At 38.8% G+C, this 11,528-nt stretch overlaps 2 protein-coding genes across 2 annotated transcripts; one reads left to right on the top strand and one right to left on the bottom strand.

The window, feature by feature from the left end:
* The first annotated feature begins 4,551 nt into the window (after positions 1-4,551).
* On the top strand, positions 4,552-8,071 carry LOC141840612 (PRA1 family protein A1-like). Its single transcript, XM_074728652.1, has 7 exons — positions 4,552-4,792; positions 4,927-4,967; positions 5,071-5,149; positions 7,263-7,349; positions 7,426-7,514; positions 7,590-7,661; positions 7,744-8,071. Exons 1-7 carry the CDS (start codon positions 4,635-4,637, stop codon positions 7,845-7,847), a joined length of 630 nt encoding a protein of 209 aa, XP_074584753.1. The 5' UTR covers positions 4,552-4,634; the 3' UTR covers positions 7,848-8,071.
* A 317-nt stretch (positions 8,072-8,388) lies between these two features.
* LOC141841363 (putative mannose-1-phosphate guanylyltransferase 1) lies at positions 8,389-11,097 on the bottom strand. Its single transcript, XM_074729523.1, has 5 exons — positions 10,997-11,097; positions 10,390-10,540; positions 9,710-9,772; positions 9,386-9,625; positions 8,389-9,321 (listed from the first exon to the last, which is right to left on the bottom strand). Exons 2-5 carry the CDS (start codon positions 10,498-10,500, stop codon positions 8,650-8,652), a joined length of 1,086 nt encoding a protein of 361 aa, XP_074585624.1. The 5' UTR covers positions 10,501-10,540; positions 10,997-11,097; the 3' UTR covers positions 8,389-8,649.
* Between the last annotated feature and the right edge of the window lie 431 nt (positions 11,098-11,528).

Here is an 11,528-nt window from a genome sequence, read left to right as displayed (position 1 = left end):
AACATAGTCCCACATCTAAAACATATGGGAAAGATCATGGGTTTAAAAGGATGGAAAGTATCTCCATTGGAATGAGGCCTTTTGGGGAGAGCCCAAGAGCAAAGCCATGAGGGCTTAGGCCCAAAGTGGACAATATCATGTCATTGTGGAGATACAAACATCCTTTTGGACCCAACAATTGGTATCAGAGCGAGGCCGCTCTTCACCGGACTAACCGCCGGATGAGCCATGATCCGAATCTAACCATGTGGGTTGAACCTTAAACAAAGGAAGTAGGGGAGGCTCGGACCATGAGGGACATGGCAGCCGGACCATGAGAAATGGCAGCCGGACCATGAGAAATGGTAGGGGAGCTTCCAGTGGTCCTTTGTTTGAGGGGGGGATTGTTGGGTTGCAAGAGTGCAAACATAGTCCCACATCTAAAACATATGGGAAAGATCATGGGTTTAAAAGGATGGAAAGTATCTCCATTGGAATGAGACTTTTTGGGGAGAGCCCAAGAACAAAACCATGAGGGCTTAGGTCCAAAGTGGACAATATCATGTCATTGTGGAGATACGGACATCCTTTAGACCCTACAAAATTGGAGTTACTATAGCTTCTCAGCTGGTCTTTTATTCGATGTTAACGGGTTGAATCCAACAACCCAAACCCAATAACCCTTTACCCTATTACCATTATAAGTTTTAGGGTTTGATTAAATCAAATCAACCTTAGGTTAAATTTTAATTAACCTTCAAATCTTTCCTTAACCCAATTATTAACCTTAATGCTAATTAACCTTTTTAATACCCTAATGTTATGGTATTTTACAAATGTAGCATGATATATTATAGTACATAGATATAGGATCCAAGTCTATAATATATCCTGCTATATTTTCATGCTACATTTTCATGTAGTGTATTATTTCTAAATATTTGATTCTTTATTTACTTTTATAAAATTTTAATTTAAATAATTTGCACTGAATTTGAATTAAATTATTTTGAGTTATAATTTGATTTTTGTTCAAATCAAAGTTTAAAGAACTAGAGCTCGAATTTTATTTCAAATCGAACTTTAAATTAAAATTATTTTTAATTTTTAAATTAAATTTAATACCACATATATATATTTTAAATTTAAATTCAAATATTAATATTTTTATATTATTCAATTCAATTTGATTCATGTTGTTACGCCCCGGGAGACGGCTTTCCGAGAAATTTCGGCAGCATCTCCCCTGTAACAATGGACTTTCCCTGTATACATACACATAATAAGGCCCACACGGCCAATCCATAACAGGCTATGGATTTATATATATATAACAGAAATAAATGTGACCCACACGGTCACTAACACATCCTACTGTAATATCACATCCACGCATGTATATATATATCGAATCCGAACAAGAATTCGGTAAACAACTCGAAATGGAAATCAGAAATATATCGACAGCGGAAAACCAAGTACTGAAGTGGAAAACAGATTCCAAAAGGAAAAACAGAACAAGAAGTCTAATAAGACCGAATACACATATGCCGTAAAGTAAATAAAACCAAAACACCAAAGTTCGGGACTAGCAGTGTAGCTCTCCAGACGGCATCAACCTGAAATACAATACAGGTAAACGGGGTGAGTTCCAAAAGAAACTCAGCGGGTATCTAGCAGATATGTGTATAAAGCTATCAACAGTAATAACATGTTGTACAGTCTACTGGAAGGTAAATAAGGTAGAAAACTGAATAACAGTAGATCTGTACATACCAGAGTCCGATAAACAATAGTAAGGTGAAAGGAAATCCCCAAACCAACACATAGGTATCCTGTGCATGCATGTCATCCAAGTGCATCAAACAAGTGCAGCAATCACAAACAAATGCAATAGTGCAGTATGCACATGGTGCAATGCATGTCCTGGTCACCCCTGACGCCAGTCGGATCAGTCACCCCTCTAGCGGTGAGGTCGCGTGGGAGCCAAAACCCGTCAGAGTACTCATCCGCAGTGGTGAAGTCGAGTGGGTAGGGCTGTGACCTCTGTGCACTCTGCCGTCACCGCTCCTGCGAGACCGAGTGGACAGTATGTCCTCAAGGTGTACACCTATCCTGGTACCCAAATCATAAGTGGGCGAGCAAGCTCTCATCTCCTGGTCACAATGACAGAGGAGGGATCCCTGTATGCTACCACGCTACGAAACCACTATCCTGGGTGGCCTAGCGGAAGCTCCTGTCAGGGCAAGTATGCACCAATCTAAAGGTTTCCACTAACCCATGAGTGGATTGTGTGTGTAAATCATACACAAGCGACGGACTTACACCTGTGCTGCTATAATAGGAGCGACTCGACTAGAATAGGAACAGAACGCCAATAATCGCTAGGCATGCAATTACACACACCCTTTGATTGGTAGCCCGCATGTAACTGACGTCGGACTCAACAACAATGGAATCCCGCACGTCAGTTATGCAATATATGCAAGCATGATGTATGACACTAGTCCATGCAGCATATATCCAAATGCATATCCATCAGTATGATCCATGCACCACCTATCCATCTACAAGTCCATGTCATATGCTCCCATAATCAGAATGATATAAGGTATCACGTCTAGTATAAACACCGATACAGAGCAAGATAAATCCAACTAAAGCATATGGACAAGTATCAGGTGGTATCAAAAATCCATAGGTATCAGATATCTAAACATGGCAAAGGTATCAGATATCTAAACATGGCAAAGGTATCAGATGATATCCGGAGAAAGAAATAACTGATAACCAGAATATAAGCATGTGTAACTGATAACAAAGTCAGATCCAAGCAGCATGTATAGTCCAAATGAGCAGAAACATAATTACTGGAATCTAGCAATTTACACATATCTGTAAGCCCTATCTATAGAAGACAAGTCAAGGTACCCGCCTGATCAGACGATCGTAGACCACTAGAACCTCCAGATATACGAACCTCGTATACGATAGGACCAACAAAAGTCAAGGTCCTGCAATAAACCGTAATACATCATTTATACAACAATACTGTATTAAATTACAGTAATTAAATTCTATATTTTGATCCCACTCCGCTAATTAACCTAACCCATGGTTAATTATCAACTTAATGTTTAATCTAACAAATAACACCACACATCGAAATCCAGAATCCCAACCAATTCATATCCTATACATGCAACATCCTGATCACACTATCAGTATACATCATAACTCCAACAATTTCTCTAACTCGTTGCTAATTAACAGAAAACTAACAAGTAACACTTACCTCCAAATTTCCTCTTCGATTGCGCCCACTGCTGAAAGGGAGACAACGAAGGGAAGTTGCGGAAGCTAGAATCCGCGACGGAAGGCTGTGGTTGGAGAAAAGGACTGCTGATGGGCTCGGGAAGAAGACCGCCGGTGTGGAACACGCGTGCCTTCGTCGCACCGTCTGCGCTGCTCAGCCTGTCCACCACATGCCGACGCCCATAGCTACCTCACGGACAGATGACGAACGACGCTGAAACCACCTTCGCCGTGATCGAAGAAGAAGAAGAAGAAGCGAGCAGATCGGTGGCTGCAGCAGCTCCGGATCGCGAACGGCGTGCGGAGCTCAGATCTCGCGGAGGCGTGGTTCGGCGATCGGGAGAGGCGGAAGAACCGAGGCTACTGTAGCTTCTTATTGGTTCTTAACGAGTTCGGATCCAAGCCAAACACTAACCCAATAGTCTTATAACCCATAAACCATTAGGCTTATTTACAAATGAGTCCAACTAGTTTTGATATTTAACACATGTATACCTTTAATCCTCCAATTTGATTCATGTACACCTTTAATCCTCTCTTTACTTCCTCCATTAGAGTTCGTTAACACCAACCTACTCCCACTTGGAATTAAATTTGTTTTAACATCTAGCCCTAGCTGACCTTCGTCTTCTCTGGAATGATATTCAAATTCTTTATCCACTATATTTGAAATTATATTTTGATGGTTTATTTTTAAATATTATTAAAAATATACTTCATCATACTTTTTATTTTTAAAATGCTCTCATTACTATATTATTTAGTAGTTTTGATAAAATTATTACAAGTAATTTTTGTTAAACCGTTTTAAATTATAGCACTTTTGATAATAAAAAAATATTATATGTGTAAAATCGCTATAATGTTAGAATATTTTTGATTAAGGTAGAGCCGTTTTAGTTAAATTAGAATAATTTTGATTAAATTGAATAATAAATATTTTTGATATAACATTACTATAATCATTATTTGAAATCTCATACAATAAAACTGTCAAATATGTCGACACTCAATATGATAATATTTATTTATTTATCCTTATATTACATTAAAATAATATCATTCTAATCAAAAATTAAAATATCAGAATGATTCAAGATTTTAAATTAGGGCTAAAATAAGATAAATCATTTTTTTATTTTCCAATTTTCACCTTGGCCCTCACGTTTATAAAAATTTTCAAAATACCCCACGTTGTTTCGGAATTGTTTGTCTGCCACCACGACACATTTTTACTTGCGGCCATTTGTCGTCTTTCCCCAAATTGATCGGTTTCGGGACTTCCGTTTCGTGCTCCATTTCTAGGGTTCCGATCCAGAGCGAGGTCGGAGGAGAGCGGCATGGATTGGGGAAACGTGACCACAGAGGACCTCGTCGACGCCCTTCGGGAAGTGGATTGGTCCGCTCCCCCGCGCCCCATTTCGGAGTTCTTCGCCCGATTCACCTTCCCCAGATCCCACTCCAAATGGAGCAGTCGATTAAAGTGCAACCTTTACTAGTAAGATCGCCTGAATGTTTAATTGATCGTCGAGTTCTTCCCTTTGGATTTTTTTTTTGGAAATCTAGTTAATACTCTCCCTTACCCGTTAAGATTCTGAAATATAATGTTGTTATGCTAAATTTCTTTTGCAGCTACAGGACGAACTACTTCATTCTGATCCTTTTCGTTCTTGGTAAGAAAATTAGTTAGGTCGTTCCTATACTTTCTGTTCTAGAGTTACCGAATGTGTTATTTTGCCCCTCCTAATATTCCCCTTTCTGAACTTCTTACTGCAGCGGTGGGATTTCTTCTGAAGCCTCTTGCTATTGTGTCAGCCATTCTGACTGGTTTAAGCATCTCTCTGTTAAATGATAGGTAAGTCTCTGCCTATAAATAAATTGCTTTGGAACCATGCCAGTAGACACCGAACTTTGTCATACCAGAGTTTTGTTTATCAGAAAATAAGTAAAAGTGGCATCTTCTATTTATCTGTCTAGTTGTCAACCTATAGAAGATGATCGAGATGAGAACATTTGATGCATCATATTAGTTCTCCATGTTCACAGCAGCCAATCCTTGGTATCACTTGATTGTACAAGGTGCTCGACTATTCCCATGACAGGAAGTTTAGCTCAAATGTTTCATCTTCCGCCTAAGGAACTGAAATTCAGTATTCCACCTTTTGCCTTAATCACATGCGAGTGTTCCATCAGACCGTTTCCTTTTTCTTTTCTGTAGTAAAATTCAGGCCCATTTTCCATCAAACATATTGCACACGGTTAATTGGTTGGTCACTTGCCGAAAAGAGGGAATCAGATAAAGAGATTTTATTGTATGTGTCACCTTGATCATCTAACATGCCTCGACATTGGGTACTAAAATCACATTGAATTTGCATGTAGATTAAGTATGCCATAAAGATTTCTTCATTTTTTTTTAACTTGAACATTATATCTTCATGATGAACTAGACTAGATACTAGTCTTTTGGATGCTTTCATGTAGTAGCTATTAAGTAGATGAAAATATGGTTCTTTAATTAACATAGTTTCCTATTCTATTTCACAATTGAATTTTTGGTACCTCACAATCTAAGATAATCTTTCATTGAACATCAAAATAAAATTTAAAAGCTCAGTTCTCCATCGGATCTTTCATGGGCTTACTACCACCCCCATGGGTGTGTTATAGTGGTAAAACACTCAGAGGATTAGGGCTCACATCTCAAATCAGACAAATCTTTTGGAGGTCGATTTCTGAGTGTACATAAGTTATATTCCGAATTTACTTGGTAGGCAAACCAAGGGGAAGATCACCTACCTTCAAGATTAGTCGGGCGAAGTCCGGAAATAAAAAAAAAAAAGCTTCATGCCGTTTTGTCATAGTATGCTTATATAAACATGAACTAGTTTGAAAAAATAGTTGGGTGTTGCCCAGTTAAAATTAGTGATAACTAGAAAAATGTAGTATCTGAAGCTCAATTAGCCAAGAGATTGTGCACCAGATGCTAATCCTTCCATATAAGCACATTTAACTCCTTGATCAGACCCTATAGTGAAATTCAGGTCAATTTCCTATCTAACATCTCTTGCATGACTAATGGTTTGACCAGTTGCATATAATAAGATGGAATTAGAATAAAAGATCAGAAATGTTGCTTCTGTTTGTATTATGAACTATACATGGCTTCATGAGAGAAAAAAAATGTAGTGATTCCTTCTGCTCCTACTGATATTAGAAATAAGCATAGAAATCAATCGACCAGTATGCAAAAGCATGTCCTAGCTTCACTGCTGTTGCTAAAGAGCTCTAGAAGCTTAGAGGTGTTTTTTTAATTTGTGAATCTATCTATGGTCCTGGTTGCAAAAGAAATCTTTGCATTTGATCAATGGGCCTCTACTTTAGGAAACATATAATATGCCCTTTTAGCAACTGACATTTTTATCGAGTGATCAGGAACTTGATTTTTTACTGAAATTTCAGTAGTCTGAAATTCTGAATAATATTTTACAACTGTTGGAGCAATCTATGACCTAAAGATTTGAACAAATTTTCTAAGTTGTGAACTGAACATTAAAAAACTAATTTTGATCATTATCATTGTTATGCGACAAGCTTGTTTTGATGGACATTTAAATTATTTTGGGTTTGATGTCTTATGGAGGATTTGTGATCTACATTCCGAATCAATCATTCTCCTTAGAGTAAATGAATTCTTATGAGAGAATTTCTATTTTGGTGTGTCTTCTTTCTTTTTGTGACGGTGGAGTAGTAGTTTTGCACAAGTATATTAAACTACATTTATAATTTCTGTACTATTATAAAATTGTTTGCCCATTAGATATTTTTGCATACTGCAAAACAAAAGCGAACACAACACGTTTGAAAACTAGCTTTGATTCCTTCAGCCTCATTTCATATACATCTTCAGTTTCCTGTGTAGAGGAATTCTGCCATGCTATCTTTTTTAAGTGGAATGGCATTCACAGCTTTGCAGTTACCTTTAACGAGAAAGTCACAAGGTCTGTCAGACAGTTTTCTCCTCAGTTAGCTGCAAAGTTGAGGCCGCCTATTGCGTAAGAACTATGCTAATATTCCCTGATTTTTATCTCTTTCTTTTGAGACCATTACATAATGGCATTATATCCATAGGCCCGTAATTCGTGGACGGCCATCGAGGAAAAGAGCAATCCATATATGTGGTCAGCCCCGTTGGGTGTTTGTCTTGATATCTTCAGCTGGTAAGTCTAGGAATATATTTTTATCATTCAATGTACAAAATGATTCCCTGCTACGACTCTAACCTCTTAATTCAGCTAGCTGCATCCTCTGGTTGACATCCTGCAACCTCTTAACTGTACTGTGGGCACTCGCCATTGGGCTTCTCGGTACCCGTCTGTGTATTACACACATCTGCTAAAGATATTCATATAATGAAATGAAATCTCACTGTTTGGGTGCCTTCTGCAGCAACGATACTTCATGCAAGCTTCCGAGTACCCAACCTGAAAGCGCGCCTCAATACATTCCGCGAGGAGTTTCGCTCAGTGTGGCGCAATTACAGTGAGCTGTGATCACTTGGGTAAAAATGTTCTCATCTGCATTGCATGATAGAAGGATGGATGTAACTCCGCTTATGAGTACGACATGTTTAGGCTTGTTAAGCTTTACCACTTCATCTTTTTGTTTCATATATTCTTTGCTCGGGCGCATTTCTTGTGACTTCGACTGCCAAGTTGTCACCTTGTATACATGGATGCCAAATTTTTATAAATATTCATTAAGGAATTGTACCTAAGTGCATCTTTCCACGTAGGATTCAGTTTGGATCTTTCTGTTGATGGCTGTTTTGCCTTGGAGATGAAGTGTTCGCTGAATGATACAATGAATCATACCTGTAAATGAATCTTTCCACGCAGGATTCAGTATAGGGCTTTCTGTTCGCGAGTCTTTTCCCTTTTGAGATGAAAGTCTTTTCCCTTGTATCTTTTTCAGATTGAAATATTGACATGATTTGAACATTGACACGGCTCAAAATAGAAAGTGCACCAAAACATTTTTAGTGGTCAACATGTAACAAATCGAAAATCAATTCAACCAACAGAATCAAGAAACTTGACGATAAATATCTTATTTGATTACTCAATGCATTATTTGATTACAGAATGCAGAGGCGAACCAAAAACACAGGGAAACACACCCTCCCTAATGAGGACATCCAGAGGTTCTGCTGCTACAATTACTGCCATTATATCTACAGTCCAACATTAAAACTGAGGGGCACAACTAGTCGACAAACGGAAACAACAACATTAACGCTGACAATTGCAAAGCGTAGTGTAGTGTAACACCAAGAAGCAGGTCACTCTTCCCTTGTCACATGACTATCTCAGGCTTCAAGATGCTGGATTTGATTTCTTTGTGTGGGAGAACAACCCCTCCGTTGCTGTATACCTCGTCGGAGATGTGGACGTCCTCCCCCAGGATGGTCATGTTTTCAATCCGTGCCCACTGCCCTACTGTTGAGTGCCAGCCGATGATACTGCTGGAGACGCATGTGTGCTTCTTGATGCGAACACCTCTCATCACCGTGCACCTCGACAGCCTGACTCCGGACTCGATCACGCACCCAGGACCAATGGCAACATCTGGCCCGATGAGGCATCCTTGTCCGATCACAGCAGTCTCATGGATCAGAACATTCCCTATGATATGAGGACCGGCAGCTAACTTAGTCGATGCCTTCTTCCGCAGAGAGTCCAGATACAGACGTAGGCCTGTGATGTAGTCCTTGGGCTGCCCGATGTCCATCCAGAAACCTGGTAAGACCATGGCATAGAGCAGTTTCTCTGATGCAATTTTCGGAAAGACTTCCTTTTCAATGGAGGTTGGTCGCAGCTCAATACGATCTAACACAGATGGATTCAGCAAGTAAATCCCTGCATTGATCTTGTTTCCTACGAAAATTTTTGGCTTCTCCATGAATCTATCAACCCTCCCACTTTCCTCATCCATAACAACAACACCATATTTGGATGGCTCATCAACCTATCAAGTAGAAAATGTCAGGCTACTAGCACAGAGCAAAAGAATGAGTGACAGAGTGTTGTACCTTGGTAACCATTATTGTTGCCTCGCCACCATGTGATCTATGGAACCGAATTAGTTCAGCAAATGGGTATTCACTAATGACATCGCTGTTGAGGACAAAGAAGGGCTCGCCGGAACCATCTACTAGCTTATTTTTTGCTAGAGCCAAGGGACCAGCCGTGCCAAGTGGTTCAGTCTCTTGCGAACATGTGATTTTAATTCCAAGCTTATCCTCAAAATCCCTAAGAAAACTAAGCATAACCTAAACAATGACAAAAATGAGAGACACCAGAATAGGTATTAGTTCAGTCTCTTGGGAACATGATAGATCAATGGTTCCTCATACCTCAGGTTGATAATTGATGGCCAAGATGACTTCAGTTACGCCGACATCCTTAAGAGCTTCAATCTGAACAATAATTGAAGAAATAAAACCATAAAGATGCATCATTTCACAAGAATGATACCGAAACTCTACAAAATACAAGGCACAAGCATACCAATTCCTTTGTTGTTCAAAAGAATGATTCAGAAAGAAAACTTATGTAAGAAAAGGAGTAAGAGGAAACTTTAAGATGATAAAAGATTTACTTACAGCATTACAAAATTAACCAAACAAGCAAACTGAATCCCAGACATTGACAAAAAAATGTCAGTAAAATAATTGAAAGGTAAAATAATTGTCGATTTTCACAATCATCCCAGCATCCTTTCTCTGCCCTAATGCAACCAGTAACATCCTTAAAGATTTTAGAAGAGTAATACGTTTAAAGCAACTTCTTAAGTATCACCAAAAAGACTTTATCACACGATATCTCATATCTGCATTTATGTAAGTAGCAAGCAACATGGTTAAGTTTTTGCTATAAATAGCTGCGAATTTTTTTCCGAAAGCTCATGGAGAGTTCTTTTTTTCATAGAGTTCTAGAGAGAATAAATGTTCTTGTTCGTACTTTTTGTTGATATCATATCCACTTCACTTGCCTCTATGCAACAACATGACAAGGGACCAAAAAAAGCACTTACCTGATGGAGGATCATTGGTTTGTTGGCAAAATCAACGAGTGGCTTTGGGAAACTGAGTGTCAAAGGTCGGAGGCGGGTGCCAAATCCCCCAACAAGGATCAACGCCTTCATGGTGTTTTACTGCTTTGCTCCTATTGACCAGCTGGAAGATCTGAAGACCAAAAACGCAAACCAAATTTATTAATCCTTTCAGAAACTTGCGCCCTCTTACAAGAGGAGCTCGAGAAAGAAATACCGGAGAAAAATAAATGAAAAGGGGAAAAAAAACTCAATCAGATCTTATCTAAGAGATTGACAACTAAAATTTCGTAGAAATTTCATACGAACATTCAGATAATAAAATTGTGGGCACTCTAACCCCTAATCATCGCAGAAGCACAGAGATCTCAAACCTAAGCTCGCCAGATCTGTGCCAATAAAAGAGACAACAAACCTAAAGCTGCACGCTTTCTGCATTTATCCTCCAGATCCAATCCCTGGAACTCCACGAACCCCCCTCCAAGGAAAAAAGATCGAGAACTCGCCGCGATTCGAAGCGAGAAACAGCGGGAAAAGAACGGCGAAATAACAAGCAGGGCACGATGGAAGAAGGAGGTCAATATCTCACCAAAAGGACTTCTCCTCCTTCGGAATCCCGGCAGGGCGACGCGAGTCCCGGAGAAAGAGCGCCGATGTCTCCGCTGGCCGCGAGGAAGACGGGAAGAGGAAGACCACGACGAGGTCCTCCAAGCCCACCTTCCCCCTTTTATACTCGGGAGCGGAGTCAAAAAAACGTGCATTTAACTCGTTTATGACGTCATCAAGATGAGAAATTAAATAAATGAAAATAATAAATTTCAGATTAAAAAAAAGTAGTATCGTTTCATTATTTATTTTGTTTATTTTATTTTTTAAAATTAGTTTAAAAAAAAAAAAAACAATAGGGTGCAATTAGAGAGTGGGATGAGAATGTGATGAATGAGTGAGAACAAGGTATAACAATAGTGCAATAAAAAAAATAAAAAATTATTTAATTTTTAATATACCTTTAAGTACTCTTCAATACATACTAAACTAGATGCTTTGGGAATATACCTTGTTTCACAAATGAGTTACCAAAGTCGAATATATTTTAGTTTTATTCGATTTTTATTTTAATA

Source organism: Curcuma longa, chromosome 11 (assembly GCF_044706935.1).
Source record: "Curcuma longa cultivar G26 ecotype Majalengka, Jawa Barat chromosome 11, ITB_CL_G26_1.1, whole genome shotgun sequence".
Lineage (NCBI taxonomy): Eukaryota > Viridiplantae > Streptophyta > Magnoliopsida > Zingiberales > Zingiberaceae > Curcuma > Curcuma longa.
Note: the sequence above shows the minus strand (reverse complement) of the source record. Positions and strands in the feature narration are given on the sequence as shown.

What these genes read in the sequence shown, in the direction of transcription:
- LOC141840612 (XM_074728652.1), top strand. Translation starts at nt 4,635, where the DNA reads ATGGATTGGGGAAACGTGACCACAGAGGACCTCGTCGACGCCCTTCGG. An exon ending in ATCTCTCTGTTAAATGATAG is followed by an intron (nt 5,150 to 7,262) that starts GTAAGTCTCTGC and finishes TGGCATTCACAG; the next exon opens with CTTTGCAGTTACCTTTAACG. An exon ending in AAGTTGAGGCCGCCTATTGC is followed by an intron (nt 7,350 to 7,425) that starts GTAAGAACTATG and finishes TTATATCCATAG; the next exon opens with GCCCGTAATTCGTGGACGGC.
- LOC141841363 (XM_074729523.1), bottom strand. Translation starts at nt 10,500, where the DNA reads ATGAAGGCGTTGATCCTTGTTGGGGGATTTGGCACCCGCCTCCGACCT. An exon ending in AACCAATGATCCTCCATCAG is followed by an intron (nt 9,773 to 10,389) that starts GTAAGTGCTTTT and finishes ATTATTGTTCAG; the next exon opens with ATTGAAGCTCTTAAGGATGT. An exon ending in CAACAATAATGGTTACCAAG is followed by an intron (nt 9,322 to 9,385) that starts GTACAACACTCT and finishes TCTACTTGATAG; the next exon opens with GTTGATGAGCCATCCAAATA.